The sequence below is a fragment of the Alligator mississippiensis genome, chromosome 1, assembly GCF_030867095.1.
Source record: "Alligator mississippiensis isolate rAllMis1 chromosome 1, rAllMis1, whole genome shotgun sequence".
NCBI lineage: Eukaryota > Metazoa > Chordata > Crocodylia > Alligatoridae > Alligator > Alligator mississippiensis.
This window is the reverse complement of record NC_081824.1, coordinates 47,925,746-47,945,624: the sequence shown is the minus strand read 5'-3', so window position 1 is coordinate 47,945,624 and position 19,879 is coordinate 47,925,746. Positions and strand designations below refer to the sequence as shown.

Here is a 19,879-nt window from a genome sequence, read left to right as displayed (position 1 = left end):
GGAGATCACGGCTCTCTGCAAGGACCCCGCCATGACAGTAGTCAATTTTGTTTTTCTCTACCAAGGAGTGGCAGCCGGGGTCCACAGGCCAGATCTGGCCCATGGAGCCTTTGGACCTGGCCTGAGGATGTCGGTGACATTTGGTGGTGGACACTGTTCCTTTGTTGCAGGAGACAAAAGCAGAAGCGGTGGCTAGATTCTAGTGCCTGCTCATCTCTGACCTAAACTGGGTAACTCCAGCCATTAGCTGGAAAAGTTTGCTGGCCACTCTTCTATACATTTCCCCTGTTGCTGTGAAAGACCCAGTTAAACTGAACAAGCTGACTAAATGGTCAAAAAAAATACTGGAACTCATGGCACTCTGAATCAAATAAGCAAATTAAAAAAATAGAGCTATTTTTCAATTTTAGGTGTTACTTATAACAACCATAGATACAGCAGCACTTTCAGTTGGAAAGGTAGCTTCTAATTAGGTGGTGTCCCTTTTAACAGAAGTGGGGCAATTTTCTTTGTTTTGGGATGTGGGAGGAGGCTCCCCAAGAGGAGGAGGAGCTTTAAAGGATCAAAACCTGAAGAGAGACTAGTCTAGTTAAGAAAACAAGGGAGTCAGGATCTGGAAAAGGTTAGTACTGAACCCTGCATTACATTCTTAAGCCTGGTTGGCCTCATTCCTAACAGAACTACTGATTGTAATGTAAACATTTTACTGTATTTTTAGTCTCTGTACTAAAGGTTGTCAAGTGCTGTTCGACTGTTGTTCACTGAGATGGGGGTGCAGTATAAAGAATTTAAAAAGGCATATATTGATAAGAAATGAACTGCGACAGTTTACAGTTGCATGAGGAATGCTGTGCACTGTTTAGCTGGGGAAGGAAGACAACAAGAGAGAAGGGGATTTTCAGAATTGAACATGACCTCCATCCTTGGAGGTTAAGACCTGGGTAGACAAAGCTTTGGCTGGGATGATCTAGTTGGGATTGGTCCTGCTTTGAGCAGGGGGATAGACTAGATGAACTCCTGAGGTCCCTTCCAACCCGAATTTGCTATGATTCTATGCCAGCCTACAATCTGGAGGTGACTACTTTTAGATCTGAGCATGAAAACTGGCTGATTTAGCCTACTCTGAAATTCAGTACGGAAACCTTTTGTCTCAGAAGACGTGCATCAAGTTTGAACCTGTTGCTAGTTTCTGTTGAATTCAGAGGATCTTACTTTAGAAATATTTGCTGTTTCCTGATCCTCGATTATCAAAATTGCTGCTACTGAAAACCAAGAGAGAATAACGCATTAGAGTTTATTGCAGAAGGGATGCTCAGGCTGGTATAGAGGGAAGGTGCTCGTTAAACAAAAACATTTAAAACATCTTCTATCAGGTTGCTCCTAATCGTGACAACAGCCACTTCTGACTGAAAAGTTCAAAACTAAAAATGGGGAATCAAACTGTTTTCTCTGTTACAAGTATAAATTCACAGTAAATTGATACTGTTATTCTGGATTAATTGAGGGTGGATTTGGTTCTCTCTGTGTGGTGTTAATCCGGGCAATCAATTAATCTGGGCAATCATCCATATTACTACTCGGCTGTATAAAATGGTACTGGGAATTTTTCAACCTATTTGTTCCATCTGGGTGAACAGCATACAGCTCCTTGTGAGGATTGCACTTCAGATATTTGGCATTTGAAAACACTTAACAGAATCTCTGGTTTCCAGTGTTAGAGTGCTAGTCCCTATGAGCCTTTGCACATTAGATATCATAGTCATGTGCCTTGAGATGATACAAAAGACCAGAAGTATTCAGAGAATGTGATAACTTATCATGCAGGACTGGTTCGTTGCTAGTGCGATACAGATAATTGCACTCACAACAACCACCAGACAACATTTACACAAAAACAACTAGACATGTAGGCATTAGCCTTCTTTTGTTTGGCAAAAGCTGCTTCAATTAATATATTTTAATAAAACAGAAGTGGTGATTTTTCCTTTCAGTTTTCCTTGCACCTAGAGTATATTTATAGTTGAGCTCTTGGTTTTGTTAATAACATTTCTTGACTCTTAGCAGAACTACTTCAAGGGGCCTTGTCAGTTGTTGTTTTTTTTTTTTTTTAAATCAATTTTGGATGTAGCACCTTCAACTGTATGAGTTTATGAAAGGCTTTTTTGAGAGGGCATTTAGGCAGACGCCCTCAGTCTAGCTGCCTCTTGCTGACCCGCTAGACAGACTGCATCTATGGCATGCATTTTCAGATCATATCACATCCATTGGGATCGAATAGGCATTGAACTTAATTTTTCAGTAACAGAAATCTGCGTGGATGTCCATGCTTAGAGAAAATTCTAGGAGTGTTCTGATGAGGGTACTTATGAAAGCGATCCACTGGTTCTAAATAAATGGCTTATCTCACCCTTTTGCATTAAGGCAAGGTAAACATAGCTTTCAAGTATTACAGGTTGCCCTTTCTCCCAATTTATGCTTAGTTTAAAATAATGGGGTGATTTTATTTTTTGTCCTCTGATCTCTGAGACAGTGTGGTAAGAGCAAAGTTACATTTTCAAGCTTTCCTTACTTGTCCTCAAAACAAGAAACTGTTTTTTGTGGAATCTGAGGTTCTTGGGGAACAGCTTTATGAACACCACCACATCTGACCAGAATTGGCCCCATTGCACTGTCAGTAACACTCAGCCAGACATTCTCCATCTACCAGTTCTCACAGTGGCTGCCCCTGCTCCATCATGAGACAATGCCTTGTTCCTGACAAGGGGCATTAGGTATTTGCAATCTCTTCACCTACCTCTGTGCTGGAGCTAAGCAACTATGTGCACTAAATATGATTTCAGATAACCCCCTTTATACCTGAAGATGAATGGAATGGAATGCCACAGGGTACGCATACCCCAGGGGTACTCAGGAAGGTCTTCGGCGGTACGCACAGGTGGGCGGGCAGGGATGGAGCGTGCCCTGGGACGCGGCAGCAGCGTCCCCCTGGTGCATTCGCTTCTTACCTGGGAGAGGGAGAGGGACATGCTGGGCACCCCCGGCTCCATGCAGCACATTGCAGTGCTTCCCCGCCTCCCATCCCAGCTTGCTCTCCTGATTGGCTAATAGCCAACGGCTGGTGGTGGCAGCTGCATGTGAGCTTTCCCCTCATTTGGCCCCTCTCCCAGCACTGCTGCTACACGCATCTCGGGAGGGCATGGTGGGGGGAGGTGGGGGGGCGCTCCTGGATTTGTACATGGGGCGGCACAGGGCAGGCTGGGGCCAGGGCTGCACCAGGCTCTTCCTGGTGGGGGCTGGGTTGGGCAACACTTGGGGTGGGTGGCAGCAGTGCTGGGTGGGGGTTGTAGGGGTTATGGTGCATTCTGGAGTGGTGACAGCCCCTCCCATAACACCCCTGCCAGTGCCACTGCCCATCCCAAGAACAGTCAGGCCCAACCCCCACATTGGGAAAAGCCTGGCACTGCTGAGCCCCAGCCTGCCCTGCGTGCAGATCCAGGGGCATATGGGAGTAGGGGCCTACAGGAGTGGAGCTATGGGCAGGGGGGCTGCAGCCACTCCAAAATTCACTGTAGCCCCCCCAACCCCCTCCCAGCACTGTTGCTACCCACCCTGAGTATAGCTTGACCCAGCCTCCACCGGGAAGAGCCTAGTGCTGCCCTGGCCACAGGCCACTCCATCCCACGCAGATCCAGGGGCACATGTCCCCCATGCCCTCCCAGGGGGGCACATAGCAGTGGGAGCTGCCCCCCTTTCTCCCGCATGGCTCAGTCCAGTGCCCTGCCCCGGCTGGACAGCCCCTGCTCCTGTCCCACCACTGGGGCAACACAGCCTGCCCTGCCCCGCCCTGCCCCACCCCTCCCCATGCAGATCTGGAGTCACATGGCCCCTGTGCCCTCCTGAGGTGTGCACGGTTGCGGGAGCTTTCCCCCCTCACCACACAGCCCAGATTTTCATAGATTTCATAGACATTTGGGATGGAAGGGACCCCGGAGAATCATCGAGTCCAGCCCCCTGCCCCAAGGGCAGGAAGTCAGCAGGGATCATAGGATCCCAGCAAGATAAACATCCAAATGTGTCTCGAAGGCGTTCAAAGTGGGTGCTTGAACCACCTCTGGCGGCAGTCTATTCCAAACCTTGGGGGCTCAGACAGTGAAGAAGTTCTTCCTTATGTCCAGCCTGAATCGGTCACGGAGAAGTTTGTGATCATTTGATGTTGTCATCCCTTGGGTGCTCTGGTGAACAGACGTTCCCCCAGATCCTGGTGAGCACCCCTCATAAACTTATAGGTGGCCATCAGATTACCCCTGAATCTGCACTTTTCCAGGCTGAAGAGTCCCATAGCTCTCAGCCTCTCATCATAAGGTTTGTTTTCCTGACCTCTGATCATGTGTGTGGCTCTTCTCTGGACTCTCTCAAGCTTCTCCACATCCTTTTTGAATTGTGGAGCCCAAAACTGGACGCAGTACTCCAGCTGCGGCCTCACTAAGGCCGAGTACAAGGGGAGAATGACGTCCCGGGATTTGCTTGAGAAGCATCTATGGATGCAAGCCATCATTTTGCTCTTTTTACTAGCTGCAGCATCACATTGAAGGCTCATGTTCATCTTGTGGTCAATCATGACCCCCAAGTCCCTTTCATCTGTAGTGCTAGCCAGCGTAGCACTGCCGAACCTATAAGCATGCTGCAGGTTTTTCCTCCCAAGGTGGAAAAACCTTACATTTTTCGGTGTTAAACACCATCAGGTTCTCATCTGCCCATTTCATGAGCCTGTCAAGATCTGCCTGGATCACCCTCCTGTCCTCAGGTGTGGATACTTTACCCCAGAGTTTGGTGTCATTGGCGAACTTGGCCAGCCTGCTTCTGACACCAATGTCTACATCATTGATGAAGATGTTGGAAAGTATAGCCCCTAGGACAGATCCTTGAGGAACCCCACTGGTCACAGCTCACCAGATGAGCCGGTCATGGCTCCATCCCTCACCTCACCCCACCCCAGCTGTGCAGCACCTGCCCCAGACCCACTCCCTCCTGCACTGTGGGGTCCTCAATGTTCCCCCCTCCCTAAAAACAAGAAAAAATATAAGGGGGTACAGGAGCTGAACCTCAGAAGGGGTACACTTATTAAAAAGGTTGAAAACCCCTGATCTGTGATATTGCTTAGGAAATGTGTGTTATTCTCTCCCCCCTCCACCTGCAAATGATTTTATCCCAGGAAAAGCCTCTAATATAAGGCACCTATACACATGCCAGACACATGCCCTTGTGCATGCTAATTAGCACGTGTCGGAGCAGGCTCAATTAATTGAGTTCGCTGGAGTGCACTAACATGCTCCAGCAGCCTTGGCATTATGTGTATTCAGCACCCCTGTACTTCAGAATAGTGCTGGGGGTGCTTTAACTAAAGCTCATCAAACAAGCTTTAGTTAAAGCTCCCCCACCACCATTTTGAAGCACAGAGATGCTGAATACATGAGACACTGCAGGCATTTTAATTAGAGTAGTTCCCAAGAGCTGCTGTAAAGTGCCCCTTCCTCCCTCCCCCCCCCCCCGAGCACAAGTAAAGACACCCTAGACACAGCTGTCCCAGGATCAACATGCTGTAGCCTCTTTCTACACTGGCAAAAGTGGTCTGACAATAGAAACTGCAACCATAGCAAATCATTTCTAATTTGATCAGTTAACTCTGTCTCACCTAAAGGCAAAGCATTAGTAGGTGTGTCTCAGCAAAATCATTCTGCAGTTTCTCTGACATGTTTTATGCCTGGCAACTCCCACAACGGCATTTTCTCCCCTTGAGGCTCTTATTGCATGGGATCCTTATTCACAGCTGCTTATCCTATTATAAAACTTTAACTCTTTTAAAAATAAAGGTTAAGTTTGCAAGTAGGCAACCTATTTTTTTTATTTAAATTAAATTGGCAGAAGGATACAATCAGCTGCAGATTTAGAGTAATTATAGGTAACCTAACAGATAGCTCAAGGAGAAAACTTTATGTGAGAGAGTTTTGAAAATACAGGACATAACTATACTAAGGGAAATAGTTAAAAACCTTAGGATCTTCTTACCCCATTCAGTTCCTTCCTTTGCATGTCTTACCTTTTCTCTTTCTTCCTCTCCAGCTGCTTCTTCCCTCTGAACAAAGAACAGTCATTTTTTACAAGTAATTTCCAAAGGGTTCTGTGGCATGCTAGTATAGTGCAAAAAATTATACTTTATCAGTATGAAATCTGGCCCAGGGAGTCATGTCGTCTGGCCTGTACTGCTCCCTTGGGTCCAGAAATTTGGTTGTGGGAGAGCGCTGGCAATTAACACTATCACCACTCCCCATCGCCCAATTTCCAAGTTCCATATGTTGGGATCAGGCGTATGGATTGTATCTAGCTCATGGACTGACCTGGCACTGCTCATCCAGCCTGTGGGGCCAAATGGTTGGGCACTGCTGCACGAGTCGGACACACACACCCTATCCCACCCCTCTCCCCAAAAATCTTTGTTTACACTGACATTTGAGAAACATACTTCTTTGCTTAATGTTTGTTCAGGAACCTGAAACGTGGGAGCATGTCAGGGAAACCTAAACTTACCTACTTCAATGGGAGAGGGCGAATGGAATCAATACGGTGGCTTTTGGCAGCAGCTGGTGTGGAGGTTAGTCTGCATTGTGATCCTCCAACTGGACATTCTACATAACACAGGCCCATGGAAAAAGAAGTTACTCCAGGCTGACTGAAAGGGTTGTTCATGCTCTGAATCATTAATGATCAACCAAAAATTTGTATATATAACAGCTGGCTCTCAAATCCTGGCCATGGTAGTCACTTTGGCCAGTAGGTTGAATGTAGGTATCATTAGCCATGTCTACATGGTGGACTGCATAGTTGTTACTGTGCAGTCATTTAGTACTTGCTTTTGCAAATACTGTACTAAATAACTGTATAGGTACCAGTGTTACTGCATAGTACCATCACTGCATGGGTTTTTTCCGATGTTACTGTGCAGTAGCTGCTTACTACTGAGCAATATCACCACCACAAGGTTAGTGCCTGGCAACGTTACTACACAGTAGCAACTAGCTACCGCATAGTAGCTCATTGCTACTGCGCAGTAGCGTCTTGTATAGATGTGCCCATTCAGTACATTATTTTTAATGGTTAAAGTTCAGGATGGGCAATGCCAGTGGAGTTTGAGGTTTTATAAACCTCTTGAGCAATTTTGAGAGTATTACAAAGTTCAGAAATTAGCTTGAGTTTCCACTCTTATAAAGATACCATCATGTCATGGCACTAGCATCCCAGTTATAATGTACATGTGATACAGGATGTAGCTAACTCATTGTTTTGCAGCATGAGTTCAAAGGGAGTCACTTGTTTCCCTTGCTCCTCTGTTATATGCTGATATGATCTGTCGGCCTGTACTTTGCTTATTTATGGGTCATCATATAGAAAGAGCAGAGGTTAACCACATTTGTTCCCTTAGGCTCTGACCTGTGCTGGGAGACTGGGCCCAGGATCTGGAGACCCCAAAGGGTAATACTGTACTTTCCCTGCTCAGCAGGAGAAAACCATTGAGAAGGTGGCTCATTGTCTTTTAATTATTGTGCCATGTTTGATATATTGCTCTGTTTTGCCATGTGATCATGAGGTGGTCATGTGCTAACAGTCTGTTTGGAGTGTGATATTGTAATGTATTTCATCTCTTTTCTAGTTTGAGGAGGATTTTTTGGAAACAAGAGAGCAGTATCTCAAGTTAATTCAAGGTAAGACTTGAGTTTGCATGCTTGGTCAAAGAGGATGACCTTCCAGATAGAATGGCACCATGCTTCGGTCAAGGGTATACGATAGCTGTGCTTCCCTGCTAGAACCTCCAAACAAGCTCAAGATCCATTTATAGCAAGACCACAGGCATATCTAAATGAGATCCTTCATATGGTAGTCTGCTTTTCTCTAAGTAACTGGCTGGCAGCACTGGGGATTTGTGTGGGTCACAGGCTCAACATGAGTCAGCAATGTGATAGTTTTGGACTATATTAGGTGTAAGATGCAGGAGGTAATGGTACTAGCGTACTCGGCATTGGTTAGGCCTCATCAATGGTATTGTGGCAGTTCTGGGCTTCTCAGTTTAAGAAGGCTATGGAGAAATTAGAGAGTTTCCAGAAGCAGGTGATAGAAATGATAAAACTGAACAAGAAATGGTTGAGAGACCTAGGCCTGTTTAGCTTGGAGAAAAAGAGATTAAGGCAGGGGGGAAGGGGGGTATGATAGCACTTTTCAAACACTTGAAAGGCTGCAATAAAGTAGGCTGTAGCCTATGAAAGCTCATTCCTCTCTGAATGAGTTGGTCTATAAAGTGCCATCCTGCCCTGCCTTCTACCTCCTACTGCAGGCTGAACACCCCTGACCTAGGGTTTTAGCTGTGTGATCAAAAAGGTAGAGCTGAGTTCAGAGCTGTGGTGTAAAAAAAAGTGACAAGAATGGCAAGGGTTTAATGTGCATGTCTAGTGAAAGGGCCAAGTTAAAGTTGATGCCTGGGTTACTAGCCTTGTAGAAAGCACATTGTATATAGGGAACTCTGAGCTAGTTTCTTCAAAGCACTGGAAGCAACACGGCTCAGGTGGAAAACCTCACTAACATGGCTATACTGCTTCCAGTGGCTGCACTGTTCAGGTTTCCCTATCTGATCTGTATTGTGCTGTATAGAGCCTAGGAGGATGGCGATGATATCTCTGGTGAGGAGCAGAGGGGAGGGCTTGTTGAGATGGATCTAGAACTCAATGTTTTATGTAGATGTGAGGATGGTAACTGGACATTTATGAAGAGACATCAGAAAGACAAGCTAAGATACTAAATTGTCTGAAAAGAGGTAGCTTAACAGCAAAGAGGAAGATTTATGAGTCTTCAATTTAGAAGAGACTCTGGATTATGTAGACGTCCTCCACTTGTATATGGAGGTGGGGCTGTACTGGTATAAACCTGTGCTTAATCTTCTCATTTTTTTCTCATAATGCAACAGCAAGTTTTGTCTTGTACACCACTAGTAAATAAAAAGATGTTTGATTTCTGTTTGTATTGCATATTGTGTTTGGACCTGATCTATATTTGTTCTACTGAGGCATAAAGGAGGGTGGATGCAATAGGTATTATTTGAGAAGAAAATAAATGAGTGCTCTTGTAAGAGTGTCTCAGTAATTTCCCACAGTTCAAGACTGATTCTTGCTTGAATGCCCTGGGCTAAAAGGATATAATTCATTGCAGCAGGCACCTACTAGCTGAGGTGATGATCTGGGAAATCTGTTAAACACAAATTTCACTAAGATTTATGAACTGTCAGTATCATTCTGACATGCTTATGTATCTCTTTTGATGCTTTGCCTCACTTGTTTTGTGCTAAAGAGACCATGGGATGGTATTTGCAGATATATGCATGAATAGATTGATTGCTAAGATCAGTCAGGACCTGAATGAATCTAGCCTGGGGAGAACAAGAGTGGAACTGCACCAGAGCTAGTCCTTAGTCCAGCACAGCTACAACCAACACCCACCACAGCTAGAGCCACTCACTGGGCATTAGGGCTTTATAGGAGAGCAATTTTTCCAGCAGCAGAGAAATAATCAGGTGTTATTGCTGATTTTAAAACCACAGAGCCTCCAAGAGTCACAAGGTCCTCACAGGAAATTGAGAGAAAACTATCTAAAAAGCAAGTTAGATACCACAGCATTTAGCTTTCCAGCACCTGACTTTTAGTTGCTTAGTTGCTAGAGTAGACAACAACAGAAGATGGAAAAGTGGGAGCAGCAGCAACCGCGTGTCACGGGCTGAATCAAGAATCCAGAGCCACCCACCCCACATGGACACGTGTGCCTGAGTTGCACTAGAACCACTAGAACCTCTCGATTCTTGATTGCCCTTGTCAGCTCTAATTAAAGCACCCCAGCATCTTGTGTATCAGCATCCCCACACTTAAAAATGGTGGTAGGGGTGCTTGAACTAGCTCATTCAACAAGCTTTAGTTGAAGTGTCCCTGCTGACATTTTTAAACGTGGAGACTCTGATACATGAGATGCAGGAGACTGCTGGAGCGCACTAATTACCATGCTCCAATTAATCAAGCCTGTTCCAACACACTTTAATTACAGCGCATCGAACTAGCCCTCCTGCTCGTGTATAGATGCCGTCTATGCCTGGTTCCCTTTCCAGTCCCTGGCTTCCTCTAGGGGCCTCAGAATATGATCTAAACCATCAGCATGGGGAGGGTTGCATAAAACTAGCCAGAAGGGGCCCTTTTGTGGCCTGCAGAAAGATGCCTCCATTCACATAAGATTAATAGCCTGAAACCCTCTCCTGAAGGCTGATGATTGCTTCCTTTCTTGCAAGAATAGAAGCAAAGATTGCTCCTTCCTTTTCAAACAGGATTCCTCAGAAACTGAAGACACCTTACTTCTATACAAGTATTTACTGAAAATGAATTTGGATGCTAATTGAATGCTAATTTTTCATAATCTATTACACTGTGAAACTAAACAACTGTTTAATATGCAACAACTGAAGAACCTTTTTATCTTAGGTTAATTAAATATTTTCAGTGCTGTGAGCAGAGGAAAATAGACAGAATGTCCTGTTAAATCCAAGATGTATTTATAGCAAATGCAGTATGTGTAGGCCGGGGGCGAGCTGGGCCCGTCTTTGCGCACGCGGGCTGTGGCCAGCAGCCCTGGCACGCGGGGCTGGAGAAGACCGGGGGCGAGCTAGAATTAGTCACGGACGCGTAGTGGTTGATTTAAAGATTGTTTACTTACACCAAAGATGGTCGTGGTGTAGGCTGGACAGTTTCCAGGTTCAGCTCCGCTTAAATCTTCATTAGAGGACTACGACAATTCGTTCTTTGCCCCGGAGTTATTGAAGCTCCGCAGGTTCGGTAGTTTCTCGTACAGGAAGGGATACGTCTAGGAATTTATCGGTGACGGGGAGAGGCTAGAGGCTGTTCGTTCTTTTCCCTGGAGTTGTTGAAGCTCCGCGGGTTTGGTTATCAGGCCTCTATTGCCTTTTAAGAAAAGCGTTGGGTCCGTAAGGATCCGCAGCGCTTAGAGATCTTCACGCTCTCCCTCTCTAACTCCAATTGCTCTCTCTCCAACTTGGGCGGAAACCACTCAAGCTCTTTATACAGCTAGCAAGCCAATCGCTAGCCGCCACATGTGCATGTATTAGAATCGGCCAATAATGTGGCACGAATCTTCATACAAATGGCGGGAACTCCTTGCACCATGCATTTCTTGGATGCAAAAGAAATGCACCATGCAAAGAAAGCTACAAATTTGGCAGGAATACTCCGTTGCACCGGGGTTCTCTTCTGCAGCAGAAAACTCTACCGTGCAAGGAAGCTGCAATTTAGCGGGAAAAATAATTTAGCAGTGCCGAAGCACACACAAACAAAAAATCACAACTTTGGGTTGTGACACAGTATATTAGGAAGTATAATAACTAATGTCTTGTTGGGCCTAACCCTGCACTACTTAAATCAGGAGTTTTTTGCTTCTTTGAGGACAGTTTTTTGCTTCTTTGTTGCATTCTTCATGGCAGCAAACATCTCTAATCATAGGTTCATAAAGTAAAATGTACATTTATTATTCTAGAGGTTAGCTGCAGAGTAGCTGGGATTAATCTTTTCCACAACATTAATTTTACTGCATTAAATGTTAGTGTCCTGGGAGAAATCAAAGCTCTTCTAAAATACAATAGGAAATGAACTAAAAGCTAAGACTTTTTTCAGTTCCATTTTGACTAAGTAACAATACACTGAACTTTCTTTTCTAAAGATGGACACCTCCTGTTTGATCAAGTTCCACTGGTGGAGATTGATGGAATGAAGATGGTGCAGACTAAAGCTATCCTCAGCTACATAGCAGGAAAGCACAACCTCTATGGGAAGGGCCTGAAGGAGCGAGCCTTGTAGCGTAACCCCTCCTTTTGATTATAAAACTGTAATGGACATGGGGGGGGGAAGGGTGGCGGACCTCAAAGATCATCGAATACACCCCCCTACAGACAGGATTCATTATTCCTAAACTGTCACAGTCAAATATCTACTCTTGCAGATCTCCAATGAATGAGATTCTACAACTTTCTGAGGCAATCCTGTACCATTGACCTACTCTTCTTTAAGAGTTGGTCTTTAAGGTTTTCATGAAATTTGATCTAAAGCTGCTTAGCTGAAATTTAATACTATTTCCTCCTATCCTGCCACCTATAGTGAACAAAACAGATTATATAAAGTTATCTGTAAACAGTTACATTTCATCAGTTGCTTGAAATATCTGATATAATTCATACATGTTCTTTTCTTTCCCCCACAACAGCATTGACACATATGTGGAAGGAACAACAGACCTCATGCAAATGATCTTAACACTTCCTTTCTCTCCACCTGAGGCAAAAAAAAAGAATCTTCCCTTAATCATTGAGAAAGCCAAAAACCGATACTTCCCAGCCTATGAAAAGGTAAATGGGAATTAAGTAATGATTCATTCTATGGCACTGTCATGACTGCAAAAACATACAGGGGAGGCACTAGTCCAAATACTTGTGAGTGAAATTAACTATTTTCAATTTCAAGCCAGGAAATGGAATAACCCCCATTTTAGAGAGATACCTGGGAAAGAAGTAGACCTGTAACTGAGAGGGGTAAACATACAAAGTGGACTGCAAGTGATTTAGTCTGGTAGCTGCAGCTGTAGTTAGTGGGAATTACACAGCTTAATCCCATTTTGCTTTCCTGTCCAATCATCTGCTTCCAGAAACAGGCATATAGGCTTAGGCTGGGATTTTCCCAAGCACTGAGTACAGGCATAATTATGCTCACATTTAAATTAGTAGTAAATTTCCTTGGAATTCAGTGGGAACCAGTGGAAAATCCACAGACCCCTGGCCTTGTGATGTGCTCAGTATCTAGCCAGCTAGTTAAAGATAGTGGGACTGAGGGAATTCGAAGAATCCTTGAATTTGAAAACTCTTGAATTGTTTGAATATTCAGGTGGGATTTTCAAGATAACAAAAATAAGTAAGCTACCCATTGCCCTGATATTTTTTAAGTCCTTTGGTTACTAAAAAAAAAATCCTCATTTAGGGCTTCCAGTGAAGTCAATAACAATCTCTTCATTAACTTCAGTGGAAGAAAGAACATACTAGAATCCTTCTTTATACTAAGGTAAATCATACAATGGCAGCTTTTATTGTAGAGACAGGTTATAATGTACTCACAAGATAAAGGACTACCTCTGTATTCATTGTTCATGCATTTTGGTGTAAATACTCTATTGACACACAGATCCGATTCAGGATTACTAAGAGTATTGCAAACAATATCTCTAAAATTATAACATTTCAGTGATGGGGAGTCTTTTCAAGCTGCAAACCCTCAGTTCTATGAAGTCATTTACAGTTGAAAATATTGAAATGTAAGTCTTCCTCAGTGTACTCTTATGTCTCCACCACTATAATATTTGAAAACCTCCTACAAAACATGCAAGAACTGATAACAGTTATGTCAATTTCACTGCTTACTTTATGTTTTCACTAAAATATATGTATGAACATGTCACTGAATTTTTGCCTAGAGAGAAATGGTCAATGCTCAGTCATGTTCAGAGCATATTTGCATTTAATTGGAACATTTTCAGTACAAGAATGAAAAATAATATACAAAGATAAACTTCCCAAATTTAAAGAAAAATAAAAAAACATACTTTTTGAACATGTCATTTCCAAAACTAAAGCAAAATAGATCCTTATCAACCACACAATTAACATTTTTCATTTCATAATGTCTGTAAAATTAAATCTCCTTTGGATGGAAAACAATAATATGCTGATGAGCCTCATGGAATTCTCCATAAATTAAATTAAGTAATTTCCATATGCCAAACAGGTCTGATGGCCATTTGAATTTAAAAATTAAAATCTCATTTTCTAGGGTGTCTCTGGTTCAACTATAGCCATCACTTGGCCATTTATGTTTCCTGATATCCATAATCCCTACACCTCCTATTTCTTAGCTAATACAAATATTTTACTTCAGTGTACATCTCTGTTTCAGTCACCAGAGATTTCCACTGTTAATAGAAACAAAAAAAGCTTTTAGTTTGTTAAGTACAAACATTTCAATTAGTGCCAAAGTTTTGTATTCTAATAGTGGGCATGTCAGGAGTACTAACATAATATAGGAGCATAAGTCCCAAACAGTCACTGTGTCACTTTTCAAATCCCATCCAAAAGTTTCATCCAAAGAGTATGACCTTGTAATTCTTTATGTTCAGTTAACTGTATTTCCAGTTGTACCTATAACGTGTATTGCCTTGTATTCTATAGGCTTTGAAACAGCATGGCCAGGGGTTTCTTGTTGGTAACCAGCTCAGCTGGGCAGATGTACACCTGCTTGAAGCTATTCTAATGGTAGAAGAGAAAGAGTCCACTGTGCTTTCTGAGTTTCCTCTGTTACAGGTATTTCTCCTATTACAGCTCAATGACTGCCTTGAACAAAGACTTCCAAATGCTCATTTCAAAGGACTCTTGAGCTGGTTCTGATCTCATCTGGAAACACTACTGCAGGGGTTTTCAACCTTTTTTAATAAGTATACCCCCAGCAGCTGGGCGGGGTGGGGAGGTGGTGCATGGCCGGATGCAGAGCAGCAGCAGTGCAGGGTGGTGGGTAGCAGTGGCAGCAGCCACTGTGTGCAAGCTTCTCCCCCATGTTGGCCAGCTGGGCGGTGCCTGTGCAGCCTGCAGAGGGGTGCTGCTGCCCTTCTGTTTTTTTGTATCATCCCAATGAAGCCCAGATCTGGTTGTCCTTTAAGAGTTACCCCAGGATAAATATTAAATCTTGTTAAGGTTAGGGTGATATAATTTGGATTAGAATAACCCTCAATATGTTTTCTGTGGCTTATTTTACAGTGGGATAATATCTTTAACTTCAGTAGAGTTAATGGCATAATCCTTAATACTCAAAGCTTAATTGAGTATTAATTAATAAAACTTAATAAAACTGTATATATATTATGGACTTCCCAGGGAGGTGGTGCTCTCCCCTACCTTGGGGGTCTTCAAGAGGAGACTGGACAAGCACCTAGCTGGAGTTGTCTGACCCCAGCTCTCTTTCCTGCCCAGGGTAGGGGATCAGACTCCATGACCTACTGAGGTCCCTTCCAAACCTAATATCTATGAATATATCTATGAATAACTAAGGGTGAGATTCTTGGGGTTCCTCTGCATGCACCAAAGTATCAGACAGCGTAGCTGTATTGCATTTCTGCTCTGGAGTTAGACCAGGGATCAGAGGGTCTCCATATATACTGCAGGCTGTTCTCTGATGGGAAGAAGCAGGCTGAGTTCACTGGTAATGCAGCAGCTGGGTGCCAGCTAATTCAGACTGGGTTGCGGATGCTGTTCCTGTGCACATTCTCTTGCTCCCTCAGGCTGTGTACTCTAAGTACTTTGTCTGAAATCCAAAGCAAACAATTACACAACTAACCATAATAATTCCAAGTTTGTAACCGGCTAGCTTTTAATCTAAGCATCTCCAGTGTAAGCCTGAAATGAGATGCATCATTCTATTATATTGTACTTCAAAGTGGAATGAGGCAGTCCTATCAGCAGAGCTGAAGCCAGGCATTTTGGTGTCCAGTGTAGGTCATGTACAGAGCACCCCCTTATGCACTACTACTTAATTACTTACATTTGATTGGTGCTAGGGCATCTGGTGCTAGTACCACAGTACTGCCTATCAGAGACTTTTGTCCACATGGTTACTAGGCCATGAATTACAAGGGTAATCCACAACCACCAAGTGGAGAAGTATTCTCTGGAATCAATGCTTACTGCATCCCTACTTTTAAACTTCTTTTTTCATGTCCTGTCATCTCTGATTAACCTTCTAAAGGAAGGAAGGGAGACAGACTGAGTCAGCAAGTGCCAGCTGTTTCATTCTGAAGCCAGATGAGAATGTAGGGTGCAGACAGAAGTGTAGCTCCCTGTTGTAGCTAAGAACACTTTGCAGGAAGCGTTTCTGAATTATAACAATGCCCTGGACCAAACAGAAGTTCACTGTTGGTCCTAGCGGGTAGCCTGCAGCCCATTTCCCCTAGTAATGGCCCTTTCTCCCTGCGAGGCTGCAAAGTTTTCAGAATAGGAGTAGGGGAAAAAGAGCTTATTCTAGGGGTTTCCCAGCCAGTGCTGAAGGGTGGGGTTGAGTGAATTGGAGCTGCCCCACCTTGGTCTCCAATACACCCACTCCAGACCCCCAGACCAAACTCCCTCTGCTCCCTTTCCCCACCTCCCATTCTGAAAACAGCAACAGGCTGGCAGGCAGGCAGACAAGTTACAGAAGACACACTGTTTTAAAACAGTGAGGGGTCAGATTTTCACTTGATTGGCCAAAGTTGAAGCAGTCTGCAGCCATGAATTTGTGTTTGGTCACAGCTATAGACCACCTTCTGTGGCCAGATTGGGTGAAAATTGTCACTTATATCTGTGCCCCTTGGCTATTTTATACACATGCTCCAGGTGTGTGGGTGGGGGTGCTTTAATTGGAGTGGATCCAAGAGTCTCTCTGATTAAAGCATCCAGAGCATCATGTGTATCAGTTGAAAAAATTGTGGCAGGGACACTTTAACTAAAGCTCATTTAATGGACTTTAGTTGAAGTGCCCCTACCGCCATTTTTTAGCATGGGGACACTGATACACATGATGCTGGAGTCTGCTGGAGTGCAGTAATTACCATGCTTCAGCAGACTCGATTATATTAATTGATTAATCGAGTCTGCTCCAACATGCTATAATTACAGCACATTGGAACAACCTCTCTGCACGTGTATAGGCACCCGCTGTGATCAAAATTGCTCACCTAAACTTAGAGACTTCCAGATGCTTGAAATTTGTATTAGATTCAGCTTTGGAAAAGGTGTTGTACTAGGAATTTTCAGGGTATTTCTACCTTCTAGACAGAACAGGAACATTAACTCTAGGTAGGGCTGATAGATAACCATGTTATCTTAGCAGGTGTATACAATATGGTGGTTAAAATGCCTACACCTAACCAGCTTACATCATTAGTGGCAGCAATGAAAAAGGAGTTTTAAAATTCAGATTTCCAGACTGTCTGTAATATTCCCAGTTCTTTCGAATGTCTGCTTTCCATTTATCTTCAGCCTCAGAAATTTGAGAGCTGCTCCTTCTCTGGTTGACAGGAGCAAAAGCCTACTGGGGCCAGTGGGCCCTGCTGAAAGAAAGAAATGGATTTTATCTGTTCCAAATGCCAAGATAATAGGATCTTTTATATCAGTGGCAGTGAAGCAGCTCTTTTACTTCTATAATGAGCTGTGTTTCTTCAAAATCAATGTGTTGGCTTTATCTGTTTAAGCTGTTGTAAGTTATTTTCTTGCTTCTGCATTGTTTCTCATTTTAGGGTTTTAAAACAAGAATAAGCAACATGGCAACAATTAAGAAATTCCTGCAGCCTGGAAGTCAGAGGAAACCCCAGCCTGATGACAAATATGTGGCAACTGTGATGAAAATTTTAAAGGAAGGCTAAATGCCAAGTTCTACCCTCGGGGAACATTTAGAAGAGGATAGGTGGCTTACCACTGACGTTAAAAATAATTGCAACCCAGTGATCTAAAACCTTCTGATTAATCTTTGTATTCTGATTCCAGTTTGTTTTAATACATGTTAAGTTCCTGATAAAATGTTGAAATAAAAGATTGGTTAGGAACAGTGAATGCATATACATATTCCTGTCCATTTGGAGAGAGGTATTGCAGGCACCATCAGAATATAAATTACAAGAAAGAGTACAAAAGGGTATTAGAAGCTGAACTCTGGGACTAAGTCAGGAAGCAATGAGGTTTGTGTCCCCGAAGGACCTCACTTATACATGTAGCAGAGCTGTAGTGTATGAATTGATCCAATAAACAACAGGCCAGAACAGTCTCTGATATACAGCAGTGTTGCATAAAGCAACCCCAGAACCTAACCCCTCACAGGATGATGGGGCACTGCAGTAATCCTTCCTCAGTTTTTCTCTTATCCTAAGTGATTCTTTCACCTTCAGCCTAGTTCATTTGTTGATGTGATTATCCCTTCTGAGGTATCAAAGAAAAAAACAAGTCTTGTACCCCAATCTCAAACTAGATACAACTTTCCTTCTCAGGGGTCTGTTTCTTCTTCTACCTCTCTTCTGGCATAACCTTTCTCATAGTCTCTGATTCATCTCCCTCCTGGGCTCTCCTCAGTCTATCATCTTCCTTGTTACAGGGGTCCCTTCAAACCCATGTATGATTCATAGATTGTGGGGCTGGAAGGGACCTTGCAGATCATCAGGCCCAGCCCCCCCACCCCCACTCTAGGCAGAAAGACAACCGGGGTTAGGTGACCCCAGTGAGGTGACTGTCCAGTCTCCTTTTGAAAACCTCCAGGATAGGTGACTGCACCACCTCTGGAGGGAGTTTATTCCACAGGCTGGACACCCTGAGTTTTTCCTGGTCTTAAGCCTGAAGCAGTCTTCCATGACTTTGTATCCATTGGTCCTGGTCTTCCCTGGGAGTGCCCTAGTGAACAGTTATTCACCAAACTCCTGATGCACTTTTCTGATATAGCGGTAAACCACTGTCAAGTCCCCTCTCAATCTTCTCTTCTTTAGGTAAAGAGGCCCAGGTCCCTCAGCTTTTCCTCATCTGGCTTGCCTTGCAAGTCCCTGATCATACAGGTGGCTCTTCTCTGGACCCCCTCAAGTTTTTCACATTGTTGAAGTGCAGCGCCCAGAACTGGACGCAATACTCCAACTGTGGTCTCACCAGTACTGAGTACAGTGGGAGTATCACTTCCTTAGTTTTATGTCAGTATAGGGGCAAACAATTCACTGTCTAGTGCAGGTAGCTGGTCTAAAGCAGTGGTTTTCAACTTTTTTTGTACCAGGACACATTTGTAAACATCAAAGGCCAGTCCCAACCCAGTGCCCCTCACTCCTGACCCACTGGCCCCAGTCCCCCCATGGGTGGGGCAGGAAGTGGGTGTGCAGGGCAGGGGCGGGGGGCAAGTAACCCCTTGCAGGTTGGAACTCTGCCAGCCTGAAAGGGAAACACCACACTTCTCCATGTTTTTCTTTAAAGGAGAGTCCATTTTTAAAGTTTGTTTGTGACCCTTTCATATATTCTTGCGTGGTCACGATACACGGGTTGAGAAATGCTGGTCTAAAGAATCCTGTACAGTTGGGCTCTGTCTATAACTGAAACCCTTCTTACTTTTGCTGCTGCTTATATTGAACACTAGCCTGCCATTTCTGGAGAGTCCTTTCTCTTGGCTACTTCCCAGCCTCAGTCCCTAGAATAAATGTCTTCTTCCTTCAAGCTGCACAGGGTAGCCACTACCTTGCCTGGAACTATGCTACAGTGCCAGCTGGCTTCTCCTCCCTACCAGGAATCTGCTTTACTCTAGGGATGTCCTGTCTTGTAGTTATCTCCTGCCTCTATGGTCTCCCTCCCTAAATGACACTGCACCTGTTTTCCCACCAGGCCTGTCTTTAGTTACCCAAGGATAGATCCACAAAAGCAGGTAAGCGATTTTCTCTTGTCTCCCTGCCAATTTAGACACCAAACTCCAAAATGTAAAACCTCAGAATGCCTGCTCTGTTGCTGCTGCTTAACCCTGAAACTGCCTAATTTTTCACCAGCCAAGTTCTCTAGGCACCTCAGGGTACATTTAATCATGTTCTGAATAAGACCAGCATGCTGCCAAAGAGAAAGTCCTATTCATTCTGTTCATTTTGTCAGCACCTTGACTCACAAATCTGTAGTGTAAATGACCTAGAGTGGTGCTGAGTCTGTCCTGGCATCATT

At 43.9% G+C, this 19,879-nt stretch overlaps 1 protein-coding gene and 1 long non-coding RNA gene across 3 annotated transcripts in view; one reads left to right on the top strand and one right to left on the bottom strand.

Moving 5' to 3' along the window:
• The first annotated feature begins 539 nt into the window (after positions 1-539).
• LOC102573318 (glutathione S-transferase A4) lies at positions 540-17,764 on the top strand. 2 transcript variants are annotated; one of them, XM_019488438.2, is made up of 7 exons: positions 554-622; positions 6,544-6,649; positions 7,706-7,757; positions 11,812-11,944; positions 12,352-12,493; positions 14,360-14,491; positions 17,452-17,764. In XM_019488438.2, the coding sequence occupies exons 2-7, from the start codon at positions 6,563-6,565 to the stop codon at positions 17,575-17,577; spliced, it is 672 nt and encodes a 223-aa protein (XP_019343983.2). In that variant the 5' UTR covers positions 554-622; positions 6,544-6,562; the 3' UTR covers positions 17,578-17,764. The 2 variants fall into 2 exon arrangements, with proteins under 2 accessions (XP_019343985.2, XP_019343983.2); XM_019488440.2 differs by lacking the exon at positions 6,544-6,649 and having other exon boundaries at positions 540-622.
• Positions 14,491-19,879, bottom strand: part of LOC132251247 (uncharacterized) — a 24,362-nt gene continuing 18,973 nt past the window's right edge. The window contains exon 3 of the long non-coding RNA XR_009463203.1: positions 14,491-15,485. This is a non-coding gene — a long non-coding RNA (uncharacterized LOC132251247). The remainder of the gene's footprint in view (positions 15,486-19,879) is intronic.

Coding starts and splice junctions, on each gene's coding strand:
- LOC102573318 (XM_019488438.2), top strand. CDS start 6,563: ATGTCAGGGAAACCTAAACTTACCTACTTCAATGGGAGAGGGCGAATG. Junction 7,758..11,811: donor GTATCTCAAGTTAATTCAAG/GTAAGACTTGAG, acceptor TCTTTTCTAAAG/ATGGACACCTCCTGTTTGAT. Junction 14,492..17,451: donor CTGAGTTTCCTCTGTTACAG/GTATTTCTCCTA, acceptor TTCTCATTTTAG/GGTTTTAAAACAAGAATAAG.